The sequence below is a fragment of the Colossoma macropomum genome, unplaced genomic scaffold (assembly GCF_904425465.1).
Source record: "Colossoma macropomum unplaced genomic scaffold, Colossoma_macropomum, whole genome shotgun sequence".
NCBI classification, from domain to species: domain Eukaryota; kingdom Metazoa; phylum Chordata; class Actinopteri; order Characiformes; family Serrasalmidae; genus Colossoma; species Colossoma macropomum.
Window position 1 is genome coordinate 36,123,370 of NW_023494793.1, and position 20,637 is coordinate 36,144,006.

Genomic DNA, 20,637 nt, shown 5'->3' on the forward strand with positions numbered 1-20,637 from the left:
AGAAACGGATTTTTCATTAGTAATTTAATATTCACGAATTTCCAAATGAAAAAAAAATCACTTAAACCTCTCCGGGCGGCAGCTCATGTTAAAACTACAAATCCCATGGATGCCTCTAAGTATTGACGTCACTTGCGCGCCGGCTCTCACAGTCGGCGAAATCATGGCGGATGTTATGAACGTTGGTGTGAATTTAGAAGCTTTTTCTCAAGCGATTAACGCTATTCAGGCTCTTAGGTCCAGTGTGACCAGAGTTTTCGACTCGCTGAAAGATGGAATGAAGAATAAGGAAACCCTCGAAGGACGAGAAAAGGTGTTTATCACCGAATTTCAGGACAATTTGCAGTCAGTGAACCGCGACTTGACGTGAGTTGACCAGCAGTCAGAGCAACAAAGCGCATCTGGACTAACTGACTAACTAAAGATTCATCTGCTGTCCAGTACACTTACTTTCCTTATTGCATATTTCAATTATCTTACAGATCGGTGTCTTGCTCTAACGCGGAGCAGAGTAGCTAACGCTAATTCACTATTGTATTTACACCGATCAACATTAAAACCACCACCTTGTTTCTGAGCTCATTGTCCATTTTATCAGCTACACTAACCATATTGGTGCACTTTGTAGTTCTACAATTACAGACTGTAGTCCATCTTTTCGTCAGCCCCCTTTCAAACTGTTCCTCAATGGTCAGGACCACTGCAGAGCAGGTACTATTTGGGTGGTGGATCATTCTCAGCACTGCAGTAACACTGACGTGGTGGTGGTGTGTTAGTGTGTGTTGTGGTGGGACGAATGAATCAGACACAGCAGTGCTGCTTAAACGCTTTGTCCACTCATTTGCTAACTCCGTTGCTGGTACACCTTGTAGAAGTAAAGTCAGGGAAAATAGCTCGTCTGTTGCTGCACAGTTTGTGTTAATCATCCTGTAGTCTCAACAGTGGTCACAGGTTGCTGCCCACAGGACGGTGCTGGCTGGATATTTTTGGTTGGTGGACTATTCTCAGTTCAGCAATGACACTGAGGTGTTTAAAAACTCCAACAGCACTGCTGTGTCTGATCCACTCGTACCAGCACAACACACACTAACACGCCACTACCACGTCAGTGTCACTGCAGTGCTGAGAGTGATAGACCACCCAAATGATACCTTCTCTGTGGGAGTTCTATGGGGGTTCTGACAACTGAAGAACAGGCTAAAAGGGGGCTAACAAAGTATGCAGAGAAACAGATGGACTACAGTCTGTAATTGTAGAGCTACAAAGTGCACCTATTTAGTAAGTGGAGCTGATAAAATGGACAATGAATGTAGAAATAAGAAGGTGGTTTTAATGTTATGGCTGATCAGTGATTTCATGCATTTAACATTACATTTCCCATGTAGCCATTTGTAATAGTAACTGAGCTAAACATGTCATGCATGTACTTTTCAGCACATCCTCATTAAATGGCTGGTTTGTATCCCCTTTACAGCAAATGTAGTTGATCAGCCAAAACTCTTTGCCGCCTGAAGTTTGCTTCTTAAGTTTAGCAGTGAACCATTATTTTGAAGCATGTGTAAGATGATTATGATCTATGTGAGGGAAGCGTTTGTAATTTTCTTCTATATTACTTGTGTAGCCATTTATAATAGTTACTTCCAAACGTATCATGTATGCAGTTAATCAGTGCTCATTAAGGAATATGTGTCAGAATATTTTATCTAAATATTATTCACATGTAGGAAGCGTTTCTGGTTATGTAATACGTTAGATTAAATAAAAATTCTCCTCTGTCTTGTTTTCAGTGAGTTGGAGCGACTCAGCAATCTGGTTGGAAGGCCATCAGAGAGCCATCCCTTACACAACAGTGGCCTACTGAGCTTAGATCCGGTGCAAGACAAAACCCCTCTGTACAGCCAGCTTCTCCAGGCTTACAAATGGTCCAACAAGGTAAGAGAAGTGTTCAGTGGTGTAGCATTTTCCATAGGGAGCAGCACACTGAGCTAAAGGTTGATGTTACTGTTTTAGACCTGTGAAATTTGAGTAGTCTTGATAATAACAATGATAATGACATTCATTTGAAGTGATGGAAGTGCAGTAATGAGTGATGTCAGTTATGGCCCACTTTCTAATAAGGATCATTTAAACATGGATATATCACTTTTCCCAATTAATGGAGGCATGAACAAGTGGTTAGTGCAGCTCATCAGTGAATTATCAGACCCTTCGTGAGTGGAATCAGGTGTGTCAGAGCAGAGAGAATTGAACCTTGCATACTCATAAAAATGCGCCCAGTTACAGTCATTCGAGCGATACTGATCAAACGACACCTTTTATTGATTTTCTAAGTAAAAATAAGTTAACACATCCTCTACATAGAGCACACGTCTGCACACATTAATGCACAATTACTCTTTATTTGCTGATTTTAACATATTTGGCAAAAAAACAAAATGTGGCCTGTGCAAAAGTTATCATATTGTATATATTTTTTTTCCAATATGTTAAACTCAGAAAATAAATGTTATTTATTTATGTAGAAGTAAATAGTAGTTATGCACTAAAAATAGCAGAAAATACCATAATAAAGTGTGCCTGTAGAGCAGGCATGTCAATTTGGGGGCCAAAGTGCTGTGAAGGGCAGCGTTTACTCTCTTCTAACACTCTGAATTCACTTCATGAAGTCCCTGCTAATTAGCTAATGAGCTGAATCAGGTCTGTTTACTGAGGCACTGTGCCAGAGTCTGCACTGTTTTGGCCTGCGAGGACTGGAGCCTGACACATGTGCTGTAGAGGATGTGTTAAGTTATTTTCCCTTAGAAAATCAGCCAAATACAGGGGTCTTCAAATTTTGCATATGACTGTATTTACCCTGTCTGAATGTGTAGTGTACAGATGTGAAAGCTGAAAAGCAATTATGCCACCTGTAAAGGACATACACAGTTCTCCCTCCACTTCTGTCACCTATGCTGCAGTTGTGGCTACTAAGTGAAAGGTGCTTGTTTTACTATCTTTTCTTTCTCTGTAACTAAGAAAACGCATGTAATGTTCTGCATCCCGAATGTAAAATGTGTTATTAAGGAAATTGAACATGGCATAGTCTCCACCTGTTCTGCACCAGCACCACACCAGCCTGATTTAGACATTCAGGGAAATGTGATCTGATCCATATTTGAATAAGGAGAGTGTAAACGCACCATGTTTTGATGGGATGATCCAGTTGCTACGATCGGATGATGGTGATTGGATGTCAGTGCCACATGTAAACAAGGCCTTAAAATCCTGGTGTTCTAACACTCCTTCTCTTAATCAAGGAGCCTCTGCATATTAGAGGCAAGTGTGTTGGAATGAAACTCTGAATGGTGGTAGATTGCTAGTACTAGGGATGGGCACCTCTGACGTAAAGGCTTGCATGCGACCACTTTAATTGCCATTGCCTTTACATCGGCAGTATCGTACTCAATATAGACAGTTACCAGAATGAACTGACAGGTGCCATATTACTAGTATGAAAATATCAATATTCACTTTAGTCATATCATTAGTGTTCAGAATGATATTGAATTTTCCCCTTTCACAGTGATGTTTGTGCTGTGAAGCTGTAAGAAATCCAGGATTAAGATCGAGATAATTTTGATCACCAATATAATAAATTCACTTTTTTTAAAAGCAAAGGTAAAAAAAACTGTACAACAAACTGTAAACTTTGTCATGATGATTTAAACGCAAATGTGCCTCACAGCTGCTCATAAAGAAGTTTAAATTGCTTATAAGGGGAATTAGGTTCTGGACAATGCCACTTATATGCTCCACACCACTGAATGAATCACCTCTGAGCACTACTTCAGATTAATTGCAGTGAGTTCTTTTGGAGATATTCACTGTGAGGCAGCTGAATCTTCCGCATAGTGTTTTTTTATGCATAAAAAATTTCCCAGGTAATGGTCATCGAAGTTAAACTGAAGTGTTATGCTTTTAGAGCCGTTTTTTTTTTACCCTTTGGTTTTGTTTTGTATTAAAGGGGCATTCCACAGATTTAAAAAAATTTCTGCATAATTCATTAAAATCATAAAAAATATGATAAATTGCTAAGATCAAACAGCTTTAATGGAAAGGGTGATAGCTAATGTGAGTAATTTTCAAGGGAAATTTAATCATGGTTGGGATAACTTTCTTATGGATATTATAAGTACGCATTAGGGAGAAGTGGAACTGTGACATGGTAGGGGTATTTGGGGATTTTTGCTCTGTTAATTTATTCGATTTTTTTTCCTCCCCTGCGTCTTGTAAAAGGTGTGTTGGGGTAAATACTGACAACATTAAAAGTTACTACATCCAGGAAAAACAAACTAAAAATGATTAAAAATGTAAACAAACTCGTTCAAAATGGTCTGATGTGAAATGCTCCATTCAGGAGAAACTGACTAAAGTCAGAATTGTTCACAGTGGTGGTGATAGGAACCAGACGTCTGAAGGGTTTAATGCCTCTGAAAGCTCCCTCACAGAAAGTTACTGATGCCAGCTAACCCACCCCTTTTTTTAAAAAATGCATTTAGGGTGGAGAGGTACTTGAAGGGTGTTCTAAGGAGAAATAGTCCCCAAAGAAAATGTATTTTATTCAGATTTTCTGGTAATTTCCCATTATTACATATAAAACCTCAGAAGGCTGTATAGGCTCACTGGTGGTTTTAGATAGTGAATAAAATGGCTGTAAACATCACAAGATCTGTTTTTTATCACCACCATTGGATTTCATCACATCCAGCGACTATGAATATCTTTATTTAAATCTCAATCATTGAATTATGCAGAAATTTGAAAAAAAATCTGTGGATTTCCCCTTTAATTAGCTTTATTCATCAGTCAAGTGTTAAGTTTTCCTCAGGTTTGCAGGCTTGTTTTACATATTTTCCTAAATCTTCCTAAGATGGCATGTGTTCCCTTCAGAAATCCATTGGAATAGCTGAGAAATCCAGGAAAATTGTGTTCTAAGTGTTTGGATTAATATTAGGTCCTTGAGACAATCCTCCTGATTGCACGCAGATGGCACCTACCCCAGAGAGCACATACTTGAGACTCAACAGATGTGGACCTTCTTAACGCAGTATCAACATTTTCCCAATATCCATTACAGCCAAGTGCTTGGCCTGCTTTGATCATCAGTACTGTTGTGCTCTGAGTGCCTTTCAACAGGATTTGCTATTCTTGCTGTAAATTTCGCTAAAGGATGGCTGCCTTTTATTCGGCTCGTCTTTGATGTCTTGTGCTCAGGTGGATTCAGAGGCATCGCGATTGATTGCAGAGGCTCGCGAAACAAGCATGTTTGGGAAACTGCAGCTGTTTAACTGACTTTGCTGTTGAGTCTTTAAGCGTATTTTTCCTTGTGTTTTGTACAGTAGTGGGGACGGACGTGCGGCGCATCGGGATGAACCTTTACGTTCTACGTAGATGAAACAGTGCAGGGTGTCACGGCTTGGCTGAGCTGATATGGAATGACTGGGATGAAAGTGTTGGATCAATAGCGGTTGTCAGTTCATTGATCAGTCTGCGCGGCCTGCGCGCTGACAGGTGCGCTTAGCTCTTGTTTAGCTGCTTTCCCATCCACACCCACCGGCTCGCTTGCCTCTTTAACGCTAAAGCAGGCTGACACTTTTTGTTGTATCGTTTCGGGGTTCAGATAAGACGCTGCTCGAGGTTAAAACAGCAGAATAAATACAGACGTACATTCCAGACTTTAGACGTGTATTGAGAACCGGATCACCCACTTAGAGAGGATTTTTCACCCTGCGGTTGTGGTTGACTGCTTTTTAAAAGACATTTCACCTCACGAATGCAGTTGACTTGTCCATGCTTCTTCATAGGTGTGCTCTGCTGGGACGTTGGACAGACTTTACAAAACACCAAAAATCCCACTCAGCCTAATGAGAAATCATAGCGCACTTCGTTTAGAGCTTTTACATAATAATAAGCGATATGGCAAATATATAACATCACAGTACTTTAATACATTTTTGTGATGTGCATCACAGTATTTAGGTTTTGTGAGGTTTTATATGTTGGAGCAGATAAAGTCCCAGTAGTGCTACATTTAAAAGTACTATTTAAAAAAACTCTATAAAAACTATTTAAACTCTATATAAACTATTTAAAAAATAAAATTATTATTGTTAAACTTTTTAACACATTACGCTACACTAAATCCAAACACACAGGACTGTAATGCCCTGTCTGTAACAATTATGTTCATAATATGCTAAGAAAAATGTGTTGTTGTATAATTAATCACCATAACAAATATTGTCAATAGACATTGTGGAATTGATTTGATTTCATATACATTATTCTGTGCAATATGAAAGAGGCCAACGTCTGTACAGGCATTCTGACCTTTACTTGTTGGGCGCTTTTTTTGTTACAAGCTTCTTCACATGTTTGGAATCATTAATATTTTAGTCATGTCTGTGATGATAAACACAGCTGTAGATCATTCCATAATATCAAGAAAGCTGAATAACACAAAGCTATATGAGATAAACTGATAATTAAATTATGCCTTGTGTGTGGATACTGGTGATCAAATCTTGAAGCAGATAACTTGATACTTGATAAATGTGTAATGACTATAATGCAGAAGAATTGAATAATTCATAATTAAATTCAACATGATATAGAGGCGTCTTGATTTGATGCTTTTTTCGATACAGCAGAAATAAGGGGTGTTTAAAAATGTGTTGTCAATATGTTTGTTTCCACTTTCAGTTTGTTAAACTTTCAACATTATAAAAGTACAGTGCTTAAAAGGCCCAAATCATGGAATTATGGACAAATTTAATTATCATTACTTTTTTAAGTAAGGGTTAGTAGTACAACCCCTGTTTTCAACATAGTTGTGACGCTGTGAAAAATGTAAATAAGAACAGAATGCAATGATGTTCCCTGGACAGGTTGCCAGTCTATCACAAGGCAGATACATGCATTGATGTGCAAATCAATGAACCCTTGTTTAATTGAAAACAATACAAAGACAACATATCAAATGTTGAAACTGAGAAATTTTATTGTTTTTTGAAACATATATGCCCATTTTGAATTTGATGCCAGCAAAGTGGTTTAAAGAAGTTGGGACTGGGGCATGTTTCCTACTGTCTTGCATCACTTCTTTTAACAACACTCTGTAAGTGTTTGGAAACTGAGTAGACACTGCTGTAGTTTTAAAGTGAAACATTTTTCATTCTTGCACAATATGGGTTTCAGCTGCTCAACAGTTCAGGGTCTCCTTTGTCGTTTTTATAAAGCACCTAATGATGGGTGGGTGATGTGTGGACTGCAGGCAGACCAGCTTAGCACACTCTTTTACTGTAGAGCCTGTTGTAATACATGCAGAATGTGGTTTGGCATTGTCTTGCTGACATAAGCAAAGACTTCCCTGAAAAAGACATCATCTGGATGACAGCATATGTTGCTCCAAAACCTGTATATATTGTTCAGCATTAATGGTGCCTTCACAGATGTGCAGATCACCCATGCCATGTGCACTAATGCATCTCCAAACCATCACGAATGCTGGCCTTTTGAACTGTGCGAAGTGTCCATGTTTTCAAAAAAGATTTCAAACTTTGATTTGTGAGCCACAGGGCACTTTTCCACTTTGCCTCAGTCCATCTTAAATGAGCTTGGGCCCAGAGAAGGTGGCAGCGTTTCTGGATCATGTTTATACGTGGTTTCTTCTTCGCATGGCAGAGTTTTTACTTGCTTTTGTGGATGCAGCAATGAGCTGTGTTCACAGACAGCGGTTTTCAGAAGTGTTTCTGAGCCCATGCAGTGATTTACACTACAGAATCATGTCTGTGTTTAATGCAGTGCCACCTGAGGCCTGAAGATCCCAACTAATTTTTGGCATTTTCCCTTGCATTCAGAGATTTCTCTGGATTCTCCTTTCTCTGGATTTGGAGTCTTTTAATGATATTATGTACTGTATATGATGAAAGTTCTTTGCTACTTTAGCACAGCAAACCATCACATTTTCATTTACCCTGCCTATTCAGCATACAACAGTTTAGCTCCGCCCACGCACACTGACATTATAAGGAGCGTTTCAGGACTTCGTTTTGAATAAGGCACAACACAGAGCAGCCAATCAGAACAGAGCTCATTTACAAAAATAAACAATATCTGTGCATTAAAATGTCAAGAACTGTGTTCTCTGTAGAGGATGTGTTAACTTATTTTAACCTAGAATTATGAAGAAAAAAAAAACCATGACATTTGAGCAGGGGCACCCAAACTTTTGCATACAACTGTATATGATAGCGACACATTTTAATGACACATTTTAAAACACAATTACTGTTTTTTGCTGAATTTAACATATTAGGGCTGCTGATATGAAACAAAACATAAAATATGGCCTGTGCAAAAGTTACAGCACATTTTGCGTTTGTTTATTTTTTTCAATATTTATAACTCAGCAAATAAATTCAGATTGTTCATTAAAAAGCAGAAAAATGCCACATTTAAGTCTGTGTCTCTGTAGAAAGCTTTTTTTTTACTTAGGGAATCACTAAAATGTGTAATTTGACCAGGAGTGCCCAAACCTTTAGCTCAGGATGTGTACACTGAGACCATTATAGGAGGAGTGGAAGCCCCTCCCCCTCGTCTCCTCTCCTCTGTAGTGGGTCCAGGCTAGTTTCCCACACCCCAGGGTCAAGGCCCAGAGCAGCAGAGCTTTAAGGCAGGATTAGGAGCGACTGGGCTGGACACTGTGGAGGCGGATGTGGGCATGGAGCCGAGACGCTCTGCAGGAATATCGACGCTCGCGCTGGGCCTGACTGCGGCAACACACACTAATGTAAACACAATCGATGTGAGACGTTCCTGCCATGCGAAAAAAAGGGCTCCATTAATGCACTGGAGGAGCGTTTGAAAGGCCTGCGTTTGGGCAGCAGCTGTTTTCACAGAGTGGGAACGGCACCTGTTCACCTGGGACTGTTCGAGGTGAGCCTCTGGAATTTACCCAGGAAAGAGGTCACACCTGTAAAGACCAAGAAATATTAAAAAAGATTAGTCTGATCCAGAAGTATTCATTTCAGAGTGAAGCGTTTGCTGGATCTTTGAGGATCACTTATTCACATATTTGCTCTATTTATCTCTAATGAAACTGAATCCCAGTCTGCCGGTCTGGTCTCCGCCCCTCAAAGCACTCGTATCCAGAAACGGTTTTAGAGTCAGGACTACCTCAACTGTCCTGAAGACTTCAGAAATCCGAGGTTGCATTTTTCAAAGTGAATGATGCATAATCTGGTCAGGAATTACTAGCTGACTGAGCGGCTCGATTGGATTTGTGAGCGGGTGAATAAACATTTCATTACAGAGAAGCATGTTCAGCCCTCGGCTACCACCTGCCAATCAACATCACACGCGCGCCGCCTGATGTAGTCGGGAGGAGAACTCTCAAGGTCTCTTCCTACTCCAGGCCCCTGTTTTATTAAACAGGGACATGCGTTTTTATTTTTTCTCCTCTGCCTTTAATGTTATGTGATCATGGCCGTCTCAAGATGATTCCACTCCTCTTTCCTCACAACAGCGTCTTTTAGGTTTTAGGAAGTCTTTCCTACAGTGGATGTTTTAATACTGTAATTGCAGTAATAGCTGGAGCAAAACAGAATCCCTATTACTTCCTCTTACAAAAGGGACTCTTTAGGAAAGGCAATGGTTATATCACTATCAGAACAAAACCCTGTTTCTCCATTTCCGTCATTAAAGGATTTGAAAATGCCAGTTGTCCTTTACAGTGTGTTCAAATTTAATGGTAAATGGAGCAAACATACTGCTCTGCAATTGCTTTGGCTTAAAGCTAAGAATGTTTTTTCTTTCTCTGTGAAGCTACTGTTCTGGATAGACATGTTTCATCACAACAGTGTCTATGACACCTTTTAATGGTTCTTTGCAATTCAAAAAATAGTTCTTCTAGTAGGTTATTATTTTTATTATTATTATGATTATTATTATTATTATCAATGATAATAGTAATAGTGTTATCTAGTAGTCTGCACAAAAAATATATAAAAAATGTAATAAATATGATATGAAAGTAAGAAACAGACTAAACAGACCATTCAAATTAAGAAACCATGTTGTTTTTTTATTTTATATAACTTGCATGTTCTGTGGGGAAACTGTTAAAGCAATAAGCCTTTAGAGCTTTACGTTGTGCCTAAGATTTTAATGTGATTAAAATCGCCGTAAGGTACGACCTCAAGTGGCTTATTCATTTATGAAACGACAACAACATAAAACATGGTACAACACATCTGCTTTATGTAGTTATAACTAAAGTTTTGTGGGGAGGATCATGCCTGAAACCCCTCCTTCTTCCAATCTAACGTCCTATAAATTCACATCCTCCCTTTCCATTCCTGTGACAAAGTGTTCAATCCCCTCCGCCACCCCATCTCCTCCCTGTTCCTCAGTCCTGCATCAGTCCTCCTTCTAGCTACAGGCAGAAGCTGCCTAGAGTTCCAGCCCAAGTTCTCAGAGTTCTCCCCCCTCCCTCAATCAGTCTTCCTTCATAATACCACCATGTTGAAGGTATGGTCTGAACTTACAAACAATAGTTAATTAATTTTATTATTAGTAGTTTATATATATATATATATATATATATATATATATATATATATATATATATATATATATATATATATATATATATATATATAGTGTGTTTGTGTGTGTGTGTGTATATATATATATATATATATATATATATATGTATGTATGTATGTATGTATGTGTATATATATATATATATATATATATATATATATATATATATATATATATATATAAAAACCTATATATAGGTTATAAATGTAGAATGCACATTGCACATTTAATTAATGAACCTTTTAATTTCTTATCATATAATAATGGATATACCACAATATAGTAGTGTTTTTATGCACAGTCCATAGCTTTATAAGTAGTTTTTGCTCAGCAAAATAACTGCGAGCAACAATAATGCTAATTTTCACTAGCAGCCTCTGTGTGTTTAGCACTAAGCTAACGGTGTTGTACGTCCCTTTTTAGTACTACTTAAGACAGAACTAACAAAAACAGACATTTGAGATGTATAAGACATTCACGTAACATATTCTTTACTTCTTATATTGCAAGTTTGTAGTAAATATTTAAGTAAATACTTCCATTCAGTGCTTAACAATGAATGTCAGTGGAAGAGCGGTTTAGCCTGTTAGCTGTGATTTAGCCTGTTGTATGTTTGCCAAATTGTTTAGCCTTGTTCTAGTTGTTCTGCCTCCTTTAGTTACTGTCTGTCGGACTTTCAGCTCAGTTTACCTGGGAGCATCAGTAGCACTTGTGCTAACAGACTATGAAGTTCAGTAGTGCAAAATTTAGAAGCAGAGAATATCTGAAACATTTCATTCAAAAATAAAATCGGCTTTACAAGATGTTCAGTGAAGATAAACATTGAAAACCAACAAAATATGAATGTAGGCCAGTTTAAAGAAAAAAAAATAGATTTTGAAAACCATGTCTGCATTACACAGACCAGGGAAATTGTTTAATCAGATGGTATTAAAGTGGTAGATTTCATGTCTATTAAGTAGGAAGCTTTACCGACAAAAGCTGTCCCTTCAGTTGAGCTAATGCTAATGCTAACACTGGTGCGAGTCACAGTGTGTTCGATGCTGAGGAGGACTAGTCATATTTTACACAAGATCTTTCAGAAAACTTTCATGAAACAATGCAAACAGTACAAAGTCTCATATATGAGTGCATTACATCAATGTTTTGATTGTGAATATGAGCGCTGTAGTCCTGTTTGATCTGACTGATTAGCAGCTAAGTTAAGAAAAGCTAACTAGCTAACATGTTACCTCAGAGACAGTACAAGTCTGTCTGTTTGTTTTGTTTGTCTTTTTTCATGTTTAAGTTTAATCCAAAATCTTTTCAGCTTCAGGAAAGGAATAAAACCAACGCCATCACTCAGATGATCAGGTTAGCGTGTGGAAGGCTTTATATGTTCCTCAGTAACACCTTTTCACCATTTCTTGGTCTAATAAGTCTGATTTACTGCTGATGTCGTTCTCACTGCAGGTTTGTTTTGAGGAGTTCCGTTTTTCAGATCGTTTTATCAGATTTTGGGATCAGATCTGTCCATTTTCTTTTAAAAAATTTTAAAAATGCTATAGTTACAAGCCATAGAACCATTTTTGGTATTACATGGAACTCTTTTAGGAGAAAAAACAGTTGGACAAGTTGGTCTGAAAGTACATTCGGGCTATTACCGTTGTCATTTGAGTTTTCTTTCCAAAATGTTCCACCACGTTGGAAACCAGGCAGTCTTGCTAAAAGCAACCATAACGGATCACACTGCTCTTTGCTGTATAGTAATGATAGCTTCCTTCCAGATAAAAATCTTCCTCTGTCTTTTTTATCAGTGCTTCTCCTGCCATGTCTCTGGTGCTTGACGGGGAAGCCACTAAATCATTGTCAATTACGGCCGGGCTGCGCGGGAGCGAGTGCTTAATGGAAGCTAACGCTGTGATTAACGCTCACAGCTCGCAGCCAGCTGTGAATCGCAGCCGTCGGGGAGCACTGAGACGGTTAAGTAGCTGCTTATCTGTGCTCCTGTGCACGGGGAAGACATCAGGCTGTTAGCCCGGCGGCCGTTACTGCCAGGCGGCTCCCGCTGGTTGCCTTGGCAGGGGCTGCTGAGCGCAGGTGAATTGTGGGACAAGCCAGACTATCACTGTCATGTCCTGTTGAGCGTGGGAAAGTCTGAGGGTCTCCTGGTTTGGAGAGTGTAGAAGTTAAGACCGGAATCTCCTTTCCTCTGGTGGCCGGCGGGGACACCTGTAGTCATTCTAGATGGTAGTTGAAGATTAAACACAGACGTTTGAAGCTTCTAAAAGACATTCCGTATTTTACTTGAAGCTTGGGACAGACATTAGCATGTATTTTACCTTGCAGCAGTTTCACAGTGTCTCTTTCAGTAGAGAGTTCTGATATAGAGCTGCTGGCACTGTTTTCCGTTTCTGACAACCCATTGATGAGGCTGTCCTGACGTATCTAAGACTTCCAGAAGGCTTGGAGTTAGGGGTGGGCGATATGGCAGAAATGTTATATCAAGATACTTCAAGACATTTTCACGATACATAATAAGCATCACTGAAAGTGGGTGATATGGCAAAAATATAATATTGGAACACTTCCAAAAATTTCATGATACCTGACATATTTACAATATACAGTATTTACTTTTTCAGACATCTGATCGGTTGTAACAGAGAATAAATAACCAAAAAAAAAAAAAGTCTAATAAAAACTATAGATGCAATGATTTTTATTCAATATTTTACATACTGTGTAGCACTAAATCCAGTTAAACGTAACTAATTTTGCTCTCTTTATGATGAAACATGCAGTTGCTCAGTGTTTCACAAGTACTGCGGATACACACAATATGTTCAGAAAAGCATATTGTATTGTGACATTATTTATCGCGGTAACTATATAAATTGTCATATTGTCCAGCCCTATGCATTACGATATTTACTTTTTCTGAGATTTAATAGGTTAAAGAACCAGTAGCACCACATATAAAAAAACACTGTAATAATAATAATAATAATAATAATAATAAACTACAGTGATTTTAGTCAATGTTTTACAAACTGCACTGCACTATATCTAATTAAACGGCCTAATTATGTTCACTTTATAATGAAACTTGAATTAAGTCAGTGTCCTTTAAGTACTGACGGTGTCCAGAAAAGCATATTGTGACATAAATGATCACGATAATTATAATACTATTGTCATATTGCCCACCCCTAATGCTAATTAATGTTACATATTGCCCAGGTACTAGTGGTGGTATATCTGTTCATCCAGTATACCATTTGAAATTGTTAAAGTATGACTGTTGTTATAACTGTTACATACCCTGGTATGCTCAGAAAAGTGGACTGTCACATGATTTATCACAATAACAATAAAATATCGCCATATTGCCCACCCCTACTAAGAGAGATGTTTTTTTGGTCACAAAATCAAAGTACTTTTCCACTGGGAAAAATGAACTCTCTTGTTTCCACCTAAAACTTAACAGTGAAACAAGAGTAGTACTTTAATACTGACAGACTTTAAATACCAGCATGATTCTGTTGAGTAAAAAAATAAGGCCTAGAAGACCCTGAGGGTTTTCCTTCTGATCATTAGTTGGCTATTCAATGCAGGTGACGATAAAAGCATTTTTATGCAATTTGGTGTTAGTTATTTCTCACTCCTAAATGATTGAAACAAAGTGGGCCCAGAGGGTAAATCATAGTTTAATCATTATTGCAAAAAAACCCTCACACACAGCACCTGTCCTGAACTATTAGCCTGTAAAAATGCTTGAAACATGAGGATTGTTCTCACTCTCAGTGTAAAATGCTTAGAAGAATGAAATGTATGAAGCAGTGATGGCTGCTGTCACAACAACCCTGCATCATCATAAAGAGCTTTTAAAGGAATGTTTATTTGTGTTTGTGGCCTGACTCCCGACACCATTCAGAAAAGCTGTTGAGAAAATCCTGACGGTGTTTAGACTGAAGTACCTCATGGAACTCTAAAACTCGCTAAATTGTCCACAAGGGGTGTCGTTGGCGATCAAATTATCTTTGATGCTTCATAAGATCAGTCCTTAACATCAGTGGCGCTGTGCGTGTCCTTGTTCAGTCTCCCAATGTATGAAACTCTGCTTGCAGTTCTGATGTAAGTAGCTATTGTTTTTATTTTGCGTCAGTGGATGGTGTGTTTCGTGTGCAGTTTTGTGTTTTTTGCTGTTTTCCAGTCAGAGGCACACTATTGTAATAATAATATAAAACTTGTCATATTATAATCGTGATATCCAACAATAGCGCATTTTGCGTTCATATTGTGCAGCCAAGTACAGAAATTCTTTTCAAAGTGTATATTCTGAACTTTTAATCGATGTTATTAGGAATGTCATGATCTGATCAAAGCGATCGCGATTGCAGCTGATCCAGGCATGTTTTAAAGGGCCCATATCCTTCACTTTTCTATATTTGATTTTGTTCTGCTGAGGTTGTCTTATGAAGTTTATGTCAGTTTTATATACTAAAAGCAGGCATGATTTTTAATGAAGAAATTGACGTGATTATTGTCCAACCTTAGCCCTTAGAATGAAACAGGCTGGTTTTGTTACTGTACCTTTAAGGCTGATATATGTAAATGTGCTCTGTCCTGATTGGCTGCTTTGTATTGCGCCTCAAAAACAGCCTAGCCTAAAACATGCCTTATAACTTTAGTGTGAGCGGGTGGGGCTAAACTGCTGTGGGCTGAATAGTTTGATATATGTACATTTTTTTTTTTTTCACAAAATAATGAATTCAAATGGGGTTCAGTTTTTATATATGGACTGGGGAGTGAATAGTATGTTCTAAAACGTTTTTACACACTACATCATACTTATTTTTGAAAAAAGAAAATGAAGGAAAATGAAATTTCTTATGATATTGGCCCTTTAATGGATCTCTTACTATGTCTTTTCAGGCAGACACCAAGATATCACTTTAAGATTTTCCTCAAAATCTACAAAATCGGTTTGTCTAGGCGGCATTAAGGAGACGTTTTGAGTGTTTTACATCAGAATCTTAATTATGGGGCGCAGTTGTGTTTGATGTTCTTCTGCTTGCTCTCGCATACTCATAGAAACAGAACAGATGGTCTAAACATTTGGTGTGTAGGTAAATACTTTAGCAGTTTGTCTCGGAGTGCGTTTTTTTTTTCCTGTTCAGGATTCCTAGGATTGAGTGCATGTTTCGCTTGTTACAGACTCCAGCTGAAACACTGTCCAGCGCTGCTTTTTCTCCAGAAACCTTGAGTCTTGATTTGCCCTTTCAAGGTCATATTGCCAAAGGCGGCCCACGTTTCCTTCTTAACAGCCAACTGGCCTGTACAGGCACACAGCTAATGAGTGCGGAGATGAAGGCCTTGCAATTAGTCCTTCTTGGGCAAAATCAGTAAGGTGGCAATTTACCTGAGCATGAGAGGAAACACTTTCACTGATACATTAACATTTTATTCTTCATCACTTTTGCTGTATGAACACTCTTAGACCTGAATCACTGAAACGTTTGATCCTGCTCTGAAACATGGACTGTGCAAAGTGTTTCTAGTGGAAGCGGTGCGGTCACTAAGGAGAATGGACTCTGGATGTTGGGCTTTTGCTGCAGTTTGAAGGAAGCTGGTTTTCATTATGCGCAAATTGGAAGCATCTTTGTTTCCCTTTGTTTTTGTGTGAGGGTGTACACTGCTGTGCAAAAAAATTAGGCCAGCCTAATATGGCAAAGCATTAAGCTTTTAATGGTCTTAACAACACATCTTTAGTCAGTGAATTAGCAAGAATTAAACAAATAGATACAGTTAGTTAATATGGGATAGCTTTTCAACTTGATTTCTTCAAATGTTGAAATCTTGTGGGTAAACATGCAGACAGCCTTTTACAGAAAGAAGAGTCAGAGTCAGTGATCGATTTTTTTTGCACGAGAGTGTGCGTTGGTGAGTGTTACTGTCTCCTTAATCACTGTCAAAATGACCAGCAGTTTTCCATTGCCACTAAGGACGCATAGGAATTTGGACTGTTTGGATATTCGGATAGGTCACTCTGCCTTAAGATTTGAAAAATGTTCCTGTGGCGATTAAAATCAAAAACTTTTGGTCGAATAAGCAAAAGATTAAATAGAGCTGCAATTACGTGTCAAAATCTAATGAAAAGTAGTGATTAAAAATGTTTGTGTCCGACGTTCTCCTGCGCTGGTCAGCACAGACACATTCAAACAGCAGCGGCTCAACAGTGAAATGCTCAAACACAGGCCACTGCAGCTGCGCTCAACTTTTAGATTTAATGAAGATCTTTAATGGAAATCACATAAATAACACTGAGTAACTCAATATCTTCTGGTAATAAGCTTTTTTACTCTCGTTTTGAAAGTTGTTACAGCAAACGCATGTTTATTAGGTACTGCTGAGGTTTATGGCTGTTTCTTCTCTGAATGACTGACACTAAAGGGATTTGCGTGCTGAGCAGAAACATTTCAGCCTGCTATGCAGTTCTACATGCTTTACATATTAAAAAGTGAGATGTTTTCCGTTAATACAATGAAGGTGCTCTACAATTAGCTACAGCACGCTGTTTAAAATGAAATTAGTCCTCATGTTCTCTCAGTTCTCTTTCCCAGAATGGGGTCAGCATTATTACGTTAATTCCAAAGCATAAATAAAGCAGCAAATGATTTATAAATTATAAGTTATATATATATATATATATTACACATAAATTATATATAAAAGAACTCTTTTTTTTATTTTTTGGTGCATCTTGAATTTCAGTTTTGGTCAAAATTTTTAATTTTAATCACTTATCACCATAAATGTTTTTCAAACTTTCTAAATGATTGTTTCAAAAAAAACAAAACAATAATTTTCACAATTTCCCCATTTACCCCAAAGGTAGTTGATCAGTCGAGGCATGTTTGTTGTCTGAAGTTTGGTTCTGTACAGAGTTAATGTAGATACGAGCTCCCACTTCTCCTATTAGGGGTGAGTAATATGACAGTATGTTACAGTACAGTTTGGGGAAAACATGTATTTGCAGTTTTTCTCACCATTATTGTGACTGTGATTTAATCTGTGATTATTCTTTGTAAGATGAGGTCCAGCCCTTTTTTGCCAAGAAGATGAGAATATAATTTTTTCCAGCTCGAGTCTCACTGAACGTAGTGTGCCAGACTTCCTCTTAGTTGTGGTTCGCTGTCATGTATGCATCCTGTGGGAGCTGCAGTTCAGAACATCAGTTATCAGTTATTAGGTTATATTTCCCCTCTTAAAACATGCTCAGACAACTTTGTTGACGATGTAGGCTATAATAAAACATAGCAGCTCTTTCAGCCTTATGTCACAATATGCTTTTCTGTGTTTTTCTTGGGCAATGTCATTTAGAGGAAGTCAATATGATATTTATTGTTATCATAAATTACATCTCATTATTTCACACTAAGCCCTTCTGTGTGTTGTGGATATCGTAGTTGAAGAACACTGACCAACATTACTCCTGTTTAACCCTCCTGAGAATTCAGTGACAGCCCCTTAAACATGTTCCACTGTCAGAGTAGTTACAGTATCTGTATGTCCACATTGGTCCACATTTTATTGCTGGACGCACTGTGATTTTTTTTGAGTGAGCATGTGAGTTTATTTGGCTCGGGTCAGTAAGTGCAGATTAACAACAAAATGTGTGATTTTAATTCCTATTCTTGCGTTTTCTTGTGAATAATAATGTATGCAGATTTGTCTTTTTTGAGATGTAACATGTTTTACATGTCAAAGTAACGTAACTGCTTCAAAATGTACTGTTTGTGATATGTTTTTGTCTATTATTATGGATAACACCATGTAATTAGACATGAAATTTGAACAGTGCTAATTGGTGAGGCGTTAAGTTCTGTTACTTGTTAGCTACGTTAGCCTCATAGCGCAAGTAGTAGTAGTAGTAGTAATAATAATAATAATAATATTTTTTATACAGCGCCTTTTATACATTAAAAATGCAGCTCAAACTGCTTCACAATAAGTAAAAAGTAAAACAGCAGAGGATGAAGAGAAAAAGGTAATAAAAAATAAATGAACAAATAATAAAAATGCAACAAATAAAAGCAAGAGAAGCAGAAAAGGTGATATATTAATACCAATTAAAATTTAAATGAACAAGATAAAAGTATAAATAAAAATACAATAAGCGTAAGTATAAATAAAAGTGTATCGCTGTTGTCGGAAACAAACCTCGTATCTCCAAAATGGTGACTTTACAGGAGAAGGAAAAATATACTATACTTTTAATGTAAGTCAATGGAACCAGAGTTTTTCCAAGTCATTTTTGGCTGTTTCTTTTGGCCCATTAATCATGAAATTTACACACAATGTAAAGGGTAACATTTATTTTCAAATTATGCCAAAAAACTGAAAAAATAAAATAGAAGCAAAGAAGGAATTTTCTCATCAAACGTGTCTTTGCTGATCTATTTTTTGGTAACAAGAAAATTTACATACTATCACTTTAAATCAAGACCTATTTCATTTTTGGGCCTGTGATGGTCTTGGCAGGAGTTCAGAGAGCAAACAGATGTAGAAGTATCAGTCAGGCTACTAAGTGACTGTTAACAAATAACTGAATAACATTTATACAGCCTTATCATTTATGGTTGTAGTATAATTTACTACAGCTTCTGGTTAAAACTAATCAAAGGTCCCATGGGGAGTGGACCACGAGCTAATGGGTTTTCTCCTACTGTAAAAATTGTGTTAAAAAAGAGTCATGTGGCTGTTTGTAGGCTTTAATCATGTGCTGAATGAAGCTGTCAGAGCAAACAAATGGTGAGGCTCAAACGCAGTGCCCACGTCCACATCAGAGAGCAGCACGCTCGCCGTGGCAACATGTTTCAGCCCCGCAGTTAATGATGGAGCACATGGCCGGCGAACGCTGTGCCAGGCAGGACTAATAGGTCGCTCTGCCTTAAGATCAGCTCGGCGCAAAGGGAGAGGGACGAGGGGGGTGCGAAGAAAAATAACACATAGAGGAAGTAAATGCCGACCTTTTGAAAATGCGCTGCTCGGAGGAAAAATGTTTGATGTTGTAACTTTGCGAGCTCGGATCCCTTATTAGTCGGCAGACAAGACAAGGCTGAGTTTAAAGCCAAACGGCCTGCTAATTCTTCATTAAAAAGAGCCGAGGACAGAGCAGGAGCTTTCAGAACGTCTTCTCTACATTATTATTTTTGTGATAGTGGACATTTTATCTGAAACTGCTTATTTAAGTGCCTGTGTGTGTGTGTGTGTGTGTGTGTGTGTGTGTGTGTGTGTGTGTGTGCGTGCGTGCTCATCAGATTGAGATGAAACAAACACGTTTGGTGCCCTTTGATTAAATGTGCCACTAAAGCTTTTAAGTGTTTTTGCATTTGTGTGAGGGAATGTGTGTATGTGCACATATGTGTGTGGATAAGTCCCCTAGTGGCCATTATGCAAAGTAACTATCATCAGGTTAATGACACTCTCAGAAATAAAGGGGCAGTACCCCTCTTGTCGCTGGGGTGGTACCCTCAAGGGTACATCCCAGTAGCTTTAGTCAGGGAACATAACTGTACCATAATCCATTGAAATGATATTTTCTAAGCTGTATTGCCTCCACACCCCCCGTCTCGTCTCCAGCCTTTTTATTTTATTGTTCTGTTTTAGAACATTAGGTTATGAAAAAGTACAAATACGAACTTTTCACCTGATAAAACTTATTTAAGGTTCGCAACTGGACCTTAAAACCACTGTTGTAGCTTTGAGGGTACATTTACATTGTTTGTACCTTGATGAATGAAAAATGCACAGAACCTTTATTTCTAACAGTGTAGGACACGACTATTGCGACTCTGTGTTGGGCTGCTGGTGAGCAATGAGGGGTGAAAGGAAAGAGATGAGACCCCCTGCTGTGAAAACTGTTCATACTTCTCCACTAGGGCTGATTGTTTCCAAATCGTAAGAGATTTGAATTGTAGCCTACATTATCCATAACAAGTTTTA

General features: G+C 38.1%; 1 protein-coding gene across 1 annotated transcript in view; it reads left to right on the forward strand.

Moving 5' to 3' along the window:
* Positions 1–163: 163 nt before the first annotated feature.
* The window catches only part of med27 (mediator complex subunit 27), a 110,121-nt gene continuing 89,647 nt past the window's right edge, over positions 164–20,637 (forward strand). The window contains exons 1-2 of the mRNA XM_036579393.1: positions 164–366; positions 1,788–1,932. Coding sequence (XP_036435286.1) covers positions 164–366; positions 1,788–1,932 — 348 coding nt within the window. The remainder of the gene's footprint in view (positions 367–1,787; positions 1,933–20,637) is intronic.